At 37.5% G+C, this 18,086-nt stretch overlaps 1 protein-coding gene across 15 annotated transcripts in view; it reads left to right on the forward strand.

The window, feature by feature from the left end:
• The first annotated feature begins 340 nt into the window (after positions 1-340).
• Positions 341-18,086, forward strand: part of magi1b (membrane associated guanylate kinase, WW and PDZ domain containing 1b) — a 135,642-nt gene continuing 117,896 nt past the window's right edge. For all 15 annotated transcript variants that reach the window (XM_079857557.1, XM_079857552.1, XM_079857565.1 and 12 more), the window contains exon 1: positions 341-1,167. In XM_079857557.1, the coding sequence (XP_079713683.1) occupies positions 870-1,167 (298 nt within the window). In that variant the 5' untranslated portion in view covers positions 341-869. The remainder of the gene's footprint in view (positions 1,168-18,086) is intronic.

Raw genomic sequence — 18,086 nt, forward strand, 5'->3', positions numbered from 1 at the left:
AATCTTTCATGATTTATGGCTAAGGCCCTGTACTTTGATTCTGGAGATGTTATCAATTCATCTCATTAACCAGTTTTATATGCTGCTGATTATAGCCTTGAAAACAGTCCAGGTGCGATTATTTATAAATGTTGATGCTTGTATGTATTTATTGCCGGCAATTTTACGATTTATAATGAGAGAGACATTTAATCAAGAGTTTACAGAAATTGGCATAGGTTCGTAAAAATATATACTTTTTTCTTAGACGGGCTTTAGGACCTGGTGACGGGCGCAGAGAGGATTCCCTTCAAGAGTCCGAAGGGAAATAGTGCGCATGCGCGCACGTTACGCTCGCTCCATCCCTAGTCGCGAGCAGGCAGAACAGGACAGGAGAAATATATGACAACAGACGTCAACGCTGTACCTGTTTAAAGGAGCCGTGAACTAGGAGGAAACGCTCACCAACACAGTCTGTGTGCCAAGGAAAGCTGCGGGAATTGTACTTAGAAGTGTTTTAGAATATATTAAACTAAGCGTAAGACTTAAAGAAGTGTAGTTAAAGAGGTTTATGAAATTAAAACACAAGCAGATGAGCGCAACCAAGAGGATTAAAGGGGGAAGGATGTTAAGAAGATGAGGAAAACAATACAGGCTAATTAGGGAAGTGGTCGGACCGGGAATTTCATTTAGTGAACAGCCGGACAATGGCTTGATTTTGTTTTTTCTTTCTTTTTTTTTTTGGGCTGCGAGGAAGCTGCATTCATGACCGAGGGGACGGAAAAGAAACTTTACCGCGCGTGCGAGGGATATTTCATTCTATGAAACTATTTCGTTTTCTCGTCTGTCAGCGGAACCACCTGTTTCTGGACGGATTTGATTGATTCATCATGTCCAAAGTGGTACAGAAAAAGAATCACTGGACCACCAAAGTTAACGAGTGCACGGTTTCTAAGGACGCCCGTGGCGAGCTGAACGTGCAGCTGCTCGGCGGTGCGGAGAATGGGGAGTTCGCCTATATCGGACACGTTAACGGGAATGCCGTACAGTACAGAAATGGGAAAGTGTCCGAGGGGGAATTAGTTCTGGAAGTGGAGACGCTCTCTGTCTCTGGATTGCCTCTATATGATGTGCTGACAGTGATCAAGAACTGCAAGGGACCTATTAGGTTGAAAACTGTGAGGCAAGGTAAGAAGAGTGATTTGATCTCACTTTTGTTTTTTCCATGTGATGCATTTCCTGTAAACAAATCATCAAGGAATCAACCAATCAACGGATTGCTTTCCAATAACCAATGGGTTTATTTCTTTTTTGAAACTATACTAAATAACTACACTGCAACAATTATAATAACTACATAATATATCTTAGTTGTTGCTAAAATTCACTGGCAAAGTCCAATTTTTTACATTCCTCCCTAAAGAAAGCCCTGAGCTTTTTATTTATTTATTTATTTATTTATTTATTTATTTATTTATTTATGCCATTACATTTATGCATTTTGCACATTCATTTTCATCTTTGTTTTCGACTTTATGTAGCCTAATGCATTTCTCACTTCAGAATGAACGAATCTCGATTCTTAAGCATGGTGAAACTTTTTGCCCCAGTTTAAGTTGCAATAAGTGTAACTTGACAAAATCCATTTCACAGAAGGTCAGATAATGCTGAACACCCTTTGCAGCTTTGATAAGTTTAAAGCACGACTCAAACAAATCACATGTGATGCAGTTCTTCACATTTCTAAGCCAATTCGTTATTTTTTTTTCACTTGACTCCTTTATGAGGAGTTGATGAGTGAACCGTGATTCCCAGGTAAAGGCACTACAGACTGTCTATTGTGCTGAAGCGGTGGTGACTCCCCACAGGGCTCTGCCTCATCACATGGTTTGAGTTATGCTTCTGCCTATTTCACCAAATGACTTCAGACAATATCAGGAAACCAGCCAATCAACTCGGACTGCATTCCCAGAGCACCACTGGGCCAGGCTCCAGCTCGCTCTCACTCTCTCTCATACACATTCTCCTCATATACATTCTGGTGTTGAGTTTCACTGTTTATAATCTATCATGCTGTCTGGGAATTCTTTGTTGTATCCAGCCTTAATTATGAAAATGTTTTTGGCAACAAATGCCATCTGTGTTTCTGTGAGTTTGTGAACAAAAAGTCATTTTTTTTTGTCTCAACAAGCTGATGATCTCAAACTCTCCCATTCTTCAGACTTGTAGGATGAATAATTGATATGAAATGCATTAAGCTGAGCTTGAAGTGCATTTCTTGTGGACCAAGGCTCTTGTTCATGTAAGCACCTGTGGGTCTTCACGTGGCCTTGTTCATTTGTGTGGGACATTATTATATACAGTGTCTAATCATGAGCACACAGCCCATCTATAACCTTCGGCACAGTTAATGCAGCGCTCAACAAATTCACTCATTAATCTTCATTGATTTTTACATTAAGACTCTCAGTCCTGTAGTGACCTCACTAACGGTCTGTGCCCCGGCAGCTCTCTCTGGAGGTAATATGTAATAGCAATACCTTTCAACGCTGTTGTATTGATTGATGGAACAAGCCTCTTCAGCTGAGAACATGTCAGCGACTCAGTGAAGTTGAGCTGAAAGTTACATGGGATGGCGGTTATGGACGTCTTAAAGTGGGGAAAATGTAAAAAGATTCATGGGTCAATCAATGACATGAAATGCAATTTGTATATACAATGACTTGAATAGATCTCTTCTATGATGGACGTGTTTTGCTATTCTGAATTCAAATATTTGAAATGGTTTTGTCCGCCAAATTAAAGTTACAAGGCAAGGTTAGTAAAATATCATGTAGTGTGACTTCCCAAAAACATAAATAATGCCATATTTTTCAAATTCTGAAATGTTTCGAAAAATATATTTTGAAACTTTTGAAAATATTAGGGATGCACCCAAATGAAAACTTTGTCCGATACCAATGACCGATAATTCTTTATATTTGAAAGCCGATAACCGATATATTGGCAGATAAATTTAAATCCAATTTTTTAAATAACTTTTGAGAGCCTGAATACAAAAACAAAAGTCTCACCATTAAAAGCCATGTCCCAAGCACACAATTATAATGTTCTCATTACAATTTTATGTAGCTTATACTACAGACTTACATGTTGCGCTTAACTGTATTTTTCTTTTTTTGAAGTGGCAAACAGTGCTCATCTGAAGCGTCTCAGCTGAAGGAAGTAATCCATTATTTATCGGCTTTAATATATCGGTATTATCGGCCCAATTTTCTTATCGGACCGATAACGCTAACATTAAAAATGAACATATATCGGACGATACAGATATATTGTGCATCCCTAGAATATATTGATTAAGATGTGTACATGTGTTCAAGTTTCAAGGAAAATTATAACTTTTTGATGGTTATACCACATGACATTTTGAAACTGAAACATTTGAAACTGAAAATAGTATTATCATTTTTCAGGCCATATGAAACAAACATGAATACAAATAGTACATTTATAAGAATAGGCTATGTGTTGTAAATGATATTTTCAAATCAAAAGATTTTTCTCTTTCTATTTTTTTGTGAAAACTCTTACATGGCTATTTTTTGTCGTGCTGTAAATGTGTGCATGCATACAATGTCCGTCCAGACTCCAGATGGACCGTTGACTTGTTGTTATCATGATGCATTTCACAGTAGGACAATTTATCCTGTATCAGATTTCTCCCATGTCTGTGCTCATTGTAAACAAATGCTGATCCTAGATCTGAGCTGCTTTCTGAAGGGGAGAATGACACACTGCTCTACATCCCTCTGTCTGGGTGCTTCTGTGTGGGATTTGACATCGAGCTGGATTTAGGCAGTGCCTGGGGAGAAAACGCATGTGTGCGTGTAATGTATTTAGCATGTTCACAGCCTCAGTTTGCACATGGATCATGCTAATCTACCCTGAACCATTAGAAAGGGGACTGTGAAATGCCATTAAGCCAGTGGTCAAGGGGTTACCAGCATAAAGTTATTCAGTATCTGGATCACATCAGGCTGTCGAGGCTGTGCCCTTACGTTCCGTATCCATTTTTATTGTTTACACAGTCAAATATCAATCCTGATGCTTTTCACATATATCAAACACAGTTCCATTTCATATATACATATTGTAGGTTTTTATATGGCCGGCTGATAGATTTACGGCAGTGTAAATTAGCTGAAGGGAGGGGTGGAGGCCTCAGTGGGTAGATTTCATGTGGAAGTGTTTATTTCCTTTTCCTGAGTTCAGTTTAAACATCTGTGTTCTTCAGGAGAAAGAGAGGAACCCACTCTGCTTCCTATCGCAGTCGGTGAGCCGGAACAACTTAAAACAATAAGGAAAGCTAGCCATTCTTTCAGTGCCTCAAAAAGAGGAAGGGACAATAAAGGAGTGAATGAATAACCAAATGATCTCAACCGCATGTTTGTGCATCCACCTATGGTTATGCAACAGCAATTTGTGTACATTACGACTAAGGCAGGGTTGCCTAATCCTGTTCCTGGGGATCTACCTTCCTGGAAACCTGATCAAACACAACTGAAACAGTTCTGATATAGTTCAGATCGTGCCACTATTGAGGAACTGTGAATTTGAGCTCAGGAAGGTGTTTTTGTGTTTCTTATAGAGATAACAAGACCCTGGACAAGGAGTTGTACACCATGCTTGGATAGGAAAGGACTGCTTTTAATGATGTTGTGGAGCACAAATCTTTATGACAGAGTGTCTTTTTTTTTTTTTTTTGCGATGTGGTCGGTTAAGTTCATTGACCTTGATGCCGATATCATTGATAAGCCTGTTAAAACAAGTCCTTATATAAATCAAGATATTTGGCCTTCTTCTCACTCAATCATTGACATTTTTTAAAATATAAGTTAGTAAGTGGAATTGGTTACACTAGTGTTTGTGCAGGAGGACAATTCCAGGGTAAAAGTGCTTTTCCCCCCTCAAGCTATGTATCCACAGGGAAAACTTCAGTCCAACTGGGCTAATGGGGTCTTGTGACTGACCTGTGGAGGATGCTGTAAAGAATTTCTTATTCACAGATCAAATTGGATTTTACTGTATCAGTATCAGAGAGCTATTTTTATTTTTTTACAACGGGACACATACTCATGTGAGGTGAGGTGTTTATCCGAGATCTCCCCCTCTGCTCTCCGACTCACAAAACTGTTGCTTTCTTGCTTGCTGTTTGAAAAGACACTCGTTGTGTGATGCATGACATGAAGCAAATTGTGTTGTTAATTGTGACTTTCTCAGAATTGTGACTTTATTTCATGCAATTCTAACAGTTTCATTCAATTTTGACTTTATATTGCACAATTGTGACATTATATTGCACAACGCCTACTTAATTTTTTTCACATTTTTCATAGAATTGCGAAAATTTCTTTTTTTGATATGTGACTTTACATTTTACAATATTACAATAATTGTGACTCTTTAATTCTGTAATGCAGTGTAGTCTTTTTCATAGTTAATTTTATTTCTTTATATCTTGTCTAATCTCACAATTACAGCTTTATGTCTCACAATTGGGACTTTATATCTCACATTTGTGATGTTTTTTTTTCTCACATCTGTATCTTTATATCTTTACATTTCACATGTGACACTACCTAAGTTTTTTTCTGTTGTATGTGTGTGTGAGTGTTGGAGGTCATAGTGATTACTTCCATTCATCTAAAGCCCCGGTTACCAAAGAGATGAGCAAACATTCAGCAGAATGTCAGATACTTGAGGCTGGTGTGTGCTCAGTGATGTGTCAACAGCTTACCTGTCTCAATAGAGGTTTCTGGGGAAAGCTTGGGGTGATTCTTAGATAAAACTCTTTCGTCTTTGTTTTGTCTGTCACATTTCTCAAGATATCACATTTACATACTCAAACATACTGATTCAAAACAACTTAAAACCCATGAAATCTGATATCTTTTTTTCCTCTCATTCTTATGTTATCTGGTCCCTTTCTCTATGTTGGGATGTTGTTTTTTTCTTTGTTTAATCTGGGCTTAAATAGAACTTTTGTTTACTGTTAAAGCAATTATTGCAATCCTCTTAAAACTTTTGTCACCTTTCATTCAGTGATACTGCCCCACATGTTTCACAACGTCACGGTCAAGGCATCCAACAAGCCATGCAAGTTTGGTTAGTGCTTATGAAAGTATTTTTTCATTTTTTTTTGCTCCAATTTTCCATTAGTTAGGCACTTAATTGTCACAGTCGGCCTCTCTTCGGCCAGCGAAGATCTCCTAGTCAGACAAGAACTGAAAGAAAGTGAAAGATGTGATTTCTGAATAAGCAGATAAGCTTGCGGTGAGTGATGGCTGTTAGAACATTACTCTTTTGCTGGATGGCTGAATAAATTATGATCTTTCAGTTGTTAATCTGGGAATCAAAAGTTTCAAAAGTTTAGTTACTGAGTAGGATTTTTCTCCATCTCTGGTCCTGTTTGCTTTGGGCTTGAACGGACACATATACATACACACAAAATTAAGTCTCTGCAAGTATTCTCCCGGTTATGTCATAAGTGATCAGTTGAGAAAGAAACCGGATGTTTCTTTTTCGGATGAATGTTTCTTTTTCTAATTTTGAGGAAGAAAGAATACACAATGTTTGGAAAACATTTGTTATGGCATTGATTCCTAACCCTGCTTTGAAATCACACACTACAGACTTGGACATCGATGAAAGTTGGAAAAAACCTGGAGAATATATCCTTCAGATAATATTATTTTAAGTGACGTCTGTGAGAGACTGGTTAGTGCAGGGAAGCACGATTTGATAGTTTCTCCTGCAGGGAGAAACGTTGCAGAAACATACTTGCGCACATCAGATGTTCTGATCAGCCATGCATAGCCACGGCTCTGCTGTCGTTGCCCTCTTTTCTTGATGATTTTCAGAGCAGTCTCTCACACAGGCACTAAAATGAACTTAACCTCGGGATAGTCCTGACTTGGTGTGAATAGTCAATCATTCCCTATATCCCAGAAGTCACCAATTAGCGTTTTGTGGTTCATGAACACTCATCCACTTCATTTTCTTTGTCCGGCTCAAATGTAAAGTTTATTATTTCTTATTAATTTTTTAGTATTTTTTGAGTATTGGGAGAATGCTATTGCTTTTTACAATAAGTATTCCTGCAGTGCACAATAGCATACAAGCCATATGGCTACTGAAACTCTAGATTTGATTGTCTGTTCTATAAAGAATTGTGTATTGGAACTTTTAAACGAATACCCTGTTATATTCAGTTGGATTATGCTTCATCATCCCAGGGACTCTGGAGAGGTTGCTGTGTGTGTCCAGCACGATGTGTTTTTACAGCACGGTTCTGTTCAGCCAAAGCCCAGGGGTCTGAATACACAGATCTCATTAAAGAAGAGGCCTTTTCTTTCTCTGCCTCTTCTCGTACGGCCTTATTACTGAAAGAGAGACGGCAAGAAAAAGAGTATGGGGTGTCTCGCAGAGAGTTCGGAGGGGGTCAGACTAGTTCAAGAGGATTTAGACAGGCTTTTGTTGTCAACAATAGCAGACAGACAACACACTGTGCCACTCCGGTGTCCGATATGGTCGGCGGCTGCCCATGGATCCTTCTTTGGTGCCTTCTTTTATTATGCTTTTCATGTAAGAGAGAGCCATGCATGAGCTAATCACTTTGCTCCTGCTCTTTTCAAGTACGTTTTCTTCCAAAATGCTAAATTCCAGAGATTTAAAATGTAAATTAATGCAACCTACATGTATGCATTAAAGGAGAACTCCGGTCAATTTTAACATTGAACTCATTTTTTTGTAAATTTGGAGTGCTGTCAGTACAGAGAACAACGACAAAAATCGGTGTTGCCTACACCGTGTTATCCTCTTTTTAAAATTTGCACCCTGTTGACTTCAATGGGGCAAGTTTTAAACCTGCTTTTAGCCTCTTAACATCCTTGATGTGTCATTACAAGTGCCCAGCCATGTGAGTGATTCCTTCAGAGTGAACACAGGTGAATCTGACTGCAGTAGATGTGAAAGATATTAATACAAGTGATGTTAATTCAGCCAGCGCACATACCTGTATTTTCTTCCTGTTTTCGGTCGAAGTCCATAGTAATCGATTGTCGAGTTCACGCGCGTGATCATAGGTAACTAAACCTATGCGCGTGAACTCGACAATCGACTACTATGGACTTCGACCGAAAACAGGAAGAAAATACAGGTATGTGCGCTGGCTGAATTAACATCACTTTTATTAATATCTTTCACATCTACTGCAGTCAGATTCACCTGTGTTCACTCTGAAGGAATCACTCACATGGCTGTGCACTTGTAATGGAGACACATCAAGGATGTTAAGAGGCTAAAAGCAGGTTTAAAACTTGCCCCATTGAAGTCAACAAGGGTGCAAATTTTAAAAAGAGGATAACACGGTGTAGGCAACACCGATTTTTGTCGTTGTTCTCTGCACTGACAGCACTCCAAATTTACAAAAAAATGAGCTCAATGTTAAAATTGACCGGAGTTCTCCTTTAAGTTTTGTTCTCTGATTTTCTATAGACATTCCCAAAATATATCAAAATGTCTCCTCAGAATAGTGTGTCTTGATGCACATGAATGTCATATAGATTTCAAAAGCTCCCTTTAGCATCGTACAATCAGTATACTATTCTCAAAATTAGGAACTGCTGTTTCTGGCAGTGTTATTGTTAACTAAAAAATAAATAAAAAACTTGCTTGAAAAGGAGTTTAGTTCGGAGACAGAGACTGATGTTTCAACAGGAGGCACATAAACGCCAACCCAACCGCACCGCACACACACCCACCCGTGGAAGGATGCACCCCACTTTCGGAAGGGAAAACACATCAAGCTATTGAATATAATAACCATGTGTTAGTATTTACAGAAGGAAGTCGGAATCTCTCCCACAACAAACCCTCCCGGAACATTCCGCCTCCGATATAAATAACCTTTTCTGCACATTTCAGTTATCAAATCAAAGAAATTTAGCTGTGATCGCTTTTTGTCAGTAATTATGTTTTTAATTAATTTCTCACACAGTAACACGCCGTTCTTGATTTCCAAACAAATCAGATCTTCAGTTTGAATTGCGAAAGCCTACATCTGCTACATTTCCAGCGTGATTCGAAACACTTGTGGTGCCGAATGTAATGACTGGAGCGTGTCGATTGTCTAAACCGTCCTGATGCCTTTTGTTAGCATGTTTATGGTGGGACGGAGGAGGGGTGTGTGTGTGTGTGTGTTTGACAGAACGCAGCTGTGGAGGTGAGGCTGCCATATGTTTACATTAGGATTTTTCCTGACAGCCACTGTACAGGGCATCTGTCATTATCCCCATTTTTGTTTTTCAATGAAATTAGGGATGTGTGCAATCTTGTACTAATTTATTGGGTTGGATTCTGTGCAGGATTTTCCTTGTTTGTGTCTTCTATTGCTGTGTAAGTGTGAGAAAGAGACATTGTACCTCTTATCAACACCCTTTTAATTGCTTTCTTTCACTGTTCATCTTCATTAATTAGACTTTACATGCTCTTCCGTTGTGTCTCTGGCTGTCTCTCTCGCCATGGTAACTGAAGTCATGGTGTTGTGATTTGAGTGGCGTTTATGTGACCGCGTGAGCTCAGCGCCGTCCCAATTGACGGGTCAGAGGCGCGTGCTCACACGCACGCACACATGCACACATTGTCTGTTGAGATCCATCATATTCTGCCTGCAGTAAGTCAGCAGGGTAATTTCTCTCTCTTCTTTGTCATCTACTCATACACTCATTGGTCCGATTTGTCATATCTTATCTGTGTTAATTTAATTTTAATTTAATTTTAAGCCTTGGCGTGAGTAATTTTATACTATGTGACGGGATATATCACAATGCAATTGTTTATAGTTTAAGTAACCATAACCATTTCGGATATTCCGGTGAAATAAATATTTTATTTTGGAACTTAGGAGCTGCAAACTAAAAAAACTAATTTTATTTCTAAACAATAAGCATGTTTGGCAAGGTAACATAAATTTTTTTAAAACAAAGAATCAAAATGTAATAAAATTGATAATTCTGATGCTAAATTCTGATTAGATACTTTTTTTTATTATATATTCTTCAAATGTAGGACATAAATATAGGCTAAATAAACAAATAAATAATTATACAGCAAACAAATATCAGCGCAAACATAATCAGGCCGACGTACAAGTCTTAATGTCGAACGAAAACTCAAAATTGCTTCAAATATTGTTGTACCACACGTTCTCACTTCTACTTTATCCATCTCTCTTCCTCAAACTTCATGGCAGAAAAGCGTGAAGACGAGGGTGGTGCATTTAACGTTTGATGCTATTCTTAACCCTTTAATATAGCAGCGTCAGTTTAAATTAGGCTGTATGGCACTGATTTACTGGCATGCCCTGTAATTGCACCGACAGCTTTAAAGGAGGCCATTCCTGGAGTCTGGTAGCCATTTTTTGAATCTGCACCTCTTTTGCTCTCTGTGGATAGTTGGGCGGGAATAATTTATGCTAAGCTAAAGGGCTAAAGTTGCCTTGCGGTGCATTTTTTTTTTTTTTTTTTCTGTCTGTTTTTCATTTAGGAAGGTTTTTTTCCTCTTTAGCGTCATGCTTTAGACCTCTTCTCCTTCATTACAGATGGAAAGAAAACAAAGTTGTCTTCAGCACCTCTGAGAGGAAGGGAGGAAGAGGCATGACGAACCAATTCTCTCCATCTGTCGCTTTTTTGTGGTGGAAAAAATAGTTAAGACTTTGAAGTTTTTTTCTTCTTAGGTCAATTACAAAGACGGAGACAAATTCTGATTCTTAGGAGTCACTCGGATTAGGGAGGAGAATTTGAGTAGTTCTTTCTCTCATTTGCACATTTCTCAGATCCTTTAGAGGTCATTCTCAAAATAGGTTTTGAGACATGACTTTCAAAATGTGTATGTGTATATATATATATATATATATATATATATATATATATATATATATATATATATATATATATATATATATATATATATATATATATATATATATATATATATTTGTTTTTTAACAGCTGACATTTGACCTTTTTACTAATCAACTGGGTAAGTGGTTCTTCCTATGAACTAGTTCACATATCCGATTGATTCAGCCATGCAATTCTGGTCTGTTTCTCATAAGTTATCGTATAATTTCAGAACAATTTACATTTATAGTTATATTTTTTTGTCCATTTTAGAGCTTCACAGAGGTGATCGTTATGAACTGTATTGTATGTCATTGTAAGGGAAAAGGTAACTGCATACTGTTTTGGAACGACATGAGCAAGAAATGACAGAATATTCATTTTTGAGTAAACTATATCTTTCATTTTATGAAGGCTTTCTGCTGCTTATATTTTACCCTCTCTCAGCATGTTTTGTTTGGAGAAGTTTACATTGACCTCATCTCATCGGTGGGCTCATATACACACGCAGACTCTTTCCTACATTACCTAATTGAATAAGTCCTGTTGCCAGGTATTGCAATTAGATGTCTCTGTGGAGCGCATTGTCCTCATTTGAAAAGTGCAGACTGCAGCATCTCTCCTTCACTCTTTCTTTTCAGCGCTTCATTTTCTCTGTCCCCATCGCATATCCTCCTTTTTTCCCTTTTTCATTTAACGTTATCCCTCCATCCCCTCTTGCACACTGGGATCCTATTTTTAGTGTGTCAGTAAACATCCAGCTTCACGCATTACCTCATCTGTTTGTACATTAAGGAAGGCCTCTGTTGGAGCCTAGTGGTTAGCCACATGTGCTCCAGTCACGTTGAGCCTTGGTGCGCATATGGGAAATTAAGGTTTGAGTTCTGCCACATATTTGTAAAAATATCATTCCCTGTTGGAGCTGGCCTAGTTGTTTATTACTAAAATTAGTATCATTTAGGAGTATCCTTAGTATCATTCTGTGGGGAGTTTGCGTTTTCTTTCCCTCCAAAGACATGCAGGCTAGGTGGATTGGATTTAACTTAACTATAAAAATCCTGGTCACGTTGAGCTTTGGTGCTCATATGAGAAATTCTGGTTTGAGTCTGGCCTGCGTTGTGTCCAAATCCCATTATTGGTCTCCCCTATAATTTCCTGTCCCTTAAATAGCGCTAATAATCAATAAATATTAGTGCTGTCAAATCAATTAATCGTGAATAATCGCATCTAACATAAAAGTTTGTTCACATAATATATATATATATATATATATATACACACATACACACACACACACACACACACACACACACACACACACACACACACACACACACACACACACACACACACACACACACACACGTATATAGGCCTACTGTGTATATAATGTGTGTATGTGTACATATACACAGACACGCACAAACACATACACAGATGCATACATGATATAAAGACACACATATATTATGTAAACACAAACTTTTTATGGTAGATTCAAATAATCACAACGATGAATCGATTTGACAGCACTAAAATAATAGCTTCATAATTGTTTTTAAATGTTAGTTATTAATTTATTTATCCACTTATGCTTTTTCAATCAGTTTTTCTTTCTGTAATATTGTTCTGCAACTCATAAATAACTGTAGATCAATTTTTGATGTGCAAAAATGTAAAAATCCATATATAGAGCATAATGAATAATGTAGAGGCTTTTAGATATTTAAAGGGCTATAACTAAGTCTCTGATGGTATTGTAAGTCAATTTGTTAGTACTTTGCTGAAATATACCCTGAGTAAAGTTCAAGAGCTGAGGTGGGGAAAATGTTTGGCATAAGCTGCATTCAATTTAATACTGTTTGCTGACTCAGATACTGCAGTGCTTGTGAAACACAGATGCTGGGAAAGTTTTAAGTCCAGTCAAAGACAACATGATGAGCCCTTTCTGTTGTTTAGCCCTGACCAATGTCACTTCCTCAGTATCATTTCCTGATTCCATTACTTCCTACCTTTTTGTGTTTGTCATATGTTTTCCTCTTCACTTTTTGCTGTGTCCTAGACTTTGTTTCTGGAAAAATCTTAGTGTGGTTGACACCTGATTCTGAAGTTTGGCTTCTTAAAGCAAATAAATGAGAAATGGCTGACTAAAATATCCACAGTGCCAGAAACTTCACCTGTTTGTGTAACACAGTAAAAGAGCTCTAGAATGTTCTGTTGGATGTTTATGTGTCTCCATGCCCTCTGTTTGTGCTACGCGCTCTGGAACTTCAGGAATCTCGTCTGACCAGTCTCTTCTGATGTTATCTCCCTTTTTCTGTCCTAGCTTTGTCTCTTGTGCTTAATAGTTCACATCTATTGTATACTGGAAGCTACATTCTACAAAATGCCTTTGAAGCAGATACACTTTGCTAAGATGTTGTACTTAAACATTTAAATATAAACCACTGAATTCCACTGGCTCATCCTTTAATCTTAAGCCTCAAATGGAGGTAATGGGGAGTAGATTGTGACTTTGCACTGGCTCTGACCAGCACTAATGTACATTCAAGCCTGAATACCAGAGATTACAAAACTGCTCCAGCAAACTGTGGACTGACTGCGTATGTAACACACCTGCTCTCTGGGCGGGACCTGTCAGACAGGTTGGGGTGAAACCGACACATATCTTCATTCCACCTGTTAACAGGTGCAAGTAGGTTCAGGAAGCAAACCTTTTTTGTTTAAGTGTCATAATGACAGGTTCAATTCAACATATCCGTTGCTGCACAATCTATTACACCATATGTAGATCTTTGTGGGTTAGATGACCATGTCAGATTGGATGCGATGCACTTTGACCTGAAATGTAATTTTATTTTAATAATTAAATTAAATTTTAATAATATAAATGATTGAATTATAATAATTTAATCAATTTTTAATAATTAAATTAAATTAAATTAATTTATTTTAATAATTTAATTTTAATAATTTTAATTTAATTTTAATTTTAATTTCATATTTAATATTAATACTTATTTAAATTAATAAGAATACTTTTATTTAATTTTAATAATTACATTTAATTTCATTTTAAGGTTAAATTCAAGTTACATTTTAAGATCATTTGAAGATCAATAGATAAAATGAAATCTAGATAACACTAAATGCGGCTGATTTTAACTCAACTGAATAAAATCATCTTGATGTTGTTATTATTCATTAAAACTACCATAAAACACGAGCATGCGGCCGTAGAAGTAGTTTTGTAAATCTTTACACTAGTTTGCATTTGAAGATCTTTTTTATCAAGAAACTTATAGTCCTGCATTTGAATTGCCTAAATGACTATTTCACCTTTTTCCAATCATTAGATTGGAGACTGAAATGTACACCAGACGAATGTAGTGACTGTATCACATTTGTGTGTTTTGTAAGTCACTCCAGTCCTCATAATAGGGTCAAGTGTAATTAAAGGGTTAGTTCACCCAAAAAATGAAAATTCTGTCATTAATTGCTCACCCTCATGTCGTTCGTTCATCAGACCTTTGTTTATATTCAGAACACAAATTAAGATATTTTTGATGAAATCCGAGAGGTTTCTGAACCACCCATAGGCAGCAACATCATTGCAACTTTCAAGGCCTAGAAAGGTAGTAAAGATATTGTTAAAATAGGCCATGTGACTACAGTGGTTCAACATTTAAAGTTATGAAGCGACGAGAATACTTTTTGTGCGCAAACCCCCCTCAAAATAATGACTTTATTCAACAATCTCTTCTCTTCCACGCCCTTTTCCTACGCTGTTGACGTAGTGTAAACAATACAGCACTTCCTGGTTCAATGTCAGAACGTCTGCTGCACAAAAAGTGTTCTCGTCGCTTCATAATATATACACTGTTCAAAAATATCTTAATTTGTGTTCCGAAGATGAACTAAGGTCTTACGGGTTTGGAACGACATGAGGGTAATTAATTAATTAATGACAGATTTTTCATTTTTGGGTGAACTAACCCTTTAAAATCACTGAAATATTAATGAGGGCTTTTGTTAATACTCTAGAGGGGGAGAAGCAGGTTCGGGACATTAGCATATTAACACTGCATAATTTCTGATAAAGATATTTTTTGTTCTTAATAATTTCTCCGAAGTGATTATATAACAGAAGAACATCTCTGCTTCTAGAATCCAGAAGGTAAAAGACAACAGCACAACCATTACATCAGCGCACAATTTCTCTGTAAAGCCACCCGAGTGGAGGCTCATATATTGATGTGAGGAGTGGACAGTCATCGGTCACATGATTTGAGGCTTTATGGCCCACCAGAGGGTCTTAATGGACTCATACACTGATTGATGTCAAACAGCCTTTCCTTTAGTAAGCATTGGCCAGCGATTCTCAATGTGTGATTCATGTATTAATAACACAGAATACATAGAACATTATGAAAAATTATCATTTTTATTTATAATAAAATAAAAAATATATATAAAAGTAAAACAAAATTATATATAAACTGTATACACACACACACACACACACACACACACACACACACACACACACACACACACACACACACACACACACACACACACACACACATATATATATATATATATATATATATATATATATATATATGTATGTATATATATATATATATATATATATATATATATATATATATATATATATATATATATATATATGCATATACATAGACTACAGCATGTATTTTAATGTGTGGATAGATCAATTTACTTGTTTTGAAACTAAAAATAATGGGCATGCAGGTTTGGAAAGGACACCGCTGGAGGCGTCCTCCATTTTGTGCAGCAACCGCTGCTGTGGATCCAGTGGTGGACTGTGTGATGTCATGCATTTCAAACACACACAGCCCTATTGTAAAGCAGAGCTGAGAAAATTATATTATGTTGAACTTCCTTTCTCATGTCCCAGCCATGAATTTGTGGTGGTTTTAATTGTGAGTTTTGCTTTGTAAGTTCCATGCAAGAACATTTTTAATGAGCGAGAGGGTTTTGCGGACAAGCAGGAACATCTCTGTGGAGGTTTGATTTCATTTTAAATGAAGAGCTAGCATCCAAACACACACAATGATTTTTCTACTATAAGGTATGAGGCCATTGTTTGCAAGACTGTTTTGACCTTTAGATGTTGTTGTAGTATTTACTCAATGCAGATGCCCTCCGGTAGGCCAGTGTAACGCAGACAGCTGAACCGGAGGAGGTGTGTGTTTCGTCTCTCTGATACAACAGCAGGATGTGTGCTGTCTTTTCATCCCTTCACTGGACTCGTCTGTCTCCCCGCCGCCCGCTCTGTCGGCTCTCTGAAGCATGAATCAAATATGTGCAGTCATCGTGTGTGTTGTGAGCCACGCTGGGCGGCTTTTCCCTGGAATACCAGAGGCAGAAACGTTTAGTTTACCTGTCCCACTGTGGTTTCCTTCCCCAAATGTCTGTGTTTATTGACCTGAGTTCATTTAGATCTGTTCTGTGCTTCACTAGAGCTGTGTTTGTTTTCATATGGTGACTTTGTAACAGGAAGACAAGGCTCTTTTCCAGCCTCTGTCTGTAATGAGTCACATGCTGCTGTCTGCCTGGAGATACCCATGTGTCCATCCCCTCATTATACCAGTGTGTCCCCCTCTCTCTCTCTCTCTCTCTCTCTCTCTCTCTCTCTCTCTCTCTCTCTCTCTCTCTCTCTCTCTCTCTCTCTCTCTCTCTCTCTCTCTCTCTCTCTCTCTCTCTCTTTCTTTCTTTAGCTTTTGTTTTGCATATATACCCTCTTTCGCTTGCAAATTTGATCTTTCTTTTTTCCTTTTCTTTCTTTCACTCTTGTTCTTTCTTTCTTTCGCTCTTTCATTCTTGCACGCTTTTTTCTTTCGGACTCAGTCTTTATTTCTTTTTCTTTCTCTTGGGCCTTCTTTCATGCTTTCTCTTTGTTCTGTCTTTGCACTTTCTATCCCTCTTTTTTATTTTTTCACTCTTTTTCGCTCATTTTCTGTCACTTTTCTCATTTTTTTCATTTCTTTTGGCCTTTCTTCGCTTTTCTTTTCCCCCTTGTTCTTTAGTTTTCTCTCTTTTCCAGTTTACTTCTCTTTCACTATTTCGTTTCTTGGTTTTGTCTTGCTTATTTGCTTCGTTTTGCTTCTCTTTGTGCCTTTTTTTAGGCCTTTTCACATCAAGGACGGAATATTAGCTAGAATATTATTCTAGCTAATACTCAGCTAGAATAGAATATTAATAGAAAATTAAACCGCGTGAAAGGGTTAGTATCCACACAAGCGAACGTGAAAGGCCTAGTATCCACGCAAGCGAACAATATAGTTCTTTTCATTCTTAGTGCACGCTGACGTTTTATCGTTTTCCACTTTAAATGCTCAAGCTCTGGAAAAAAACTGGAAGTTTGAAACTGGAAAAATCACTCTGAATGTGATTCCAATGATATTGTTTCTCTGTGCTGTTATCATTATAGTTGTGGTGTGGACTCTGCTATTATTTTATATTTAAAACTATTTATTGTTATCGTTTTATAGTTAATATAATATCTTTATATAGTTTTAGAGTTATTATCCTTGGTTTGAACAGGCCAAGATTTGTTTCTTGTGCTTTTTCCACTCTTTTCTTTCACCCTTTCTTTCTTTGCTCTTGTCACTCATGTATTTTTAAGTGTGTGTGCTGTGGTGTACAGTAACAGTAGAGTGACTCTTTGTTTTTACTATCGGGCATATGTCATAGAGCTTATTGGAAATGGATACTTTATGAGCGAGGAGGGGATGGCATCACGATTGCTCTTTGTGGTGTGTAGTGTAATTGACGTGTGCACATGAAATGCAGTGTGTGTGTGTGTCTGTGTGTGTGTAAAACGTGAGTGGGAGAGATCATTAAGCTGTCAGGCCCTTGAGCAGAAGGCAGTAGATATTGCCGCCATAATTCACTGTGGTTGTGGATTGGTCTACTCTGTAGGTTCCCAGTGGGAATGCCCCTTAAAGCAGCATGCAGGTTCTAGTTTAAGTGTATGTATGGGTGTGTATGGTATGGTAAGAGGTTGTGTTCAACAGAAAAGTCATTCATTGCTGTGCTTTGTCTCACTGCTGACATATCAAATGCTGTCCTCTTTCTAGTGTGTTTGGGTGT

Source organism: Squalius cephalus (assembly GCF_949319135.1).
Source record: "Squalius cephalus genome assembly, chromosome: 22".
NCBI lineage: Eukaryota > Metazoa > Chordata > Actinopteri > Cypriniformes > Leuciscidae > Squalius > Squalius cephalus.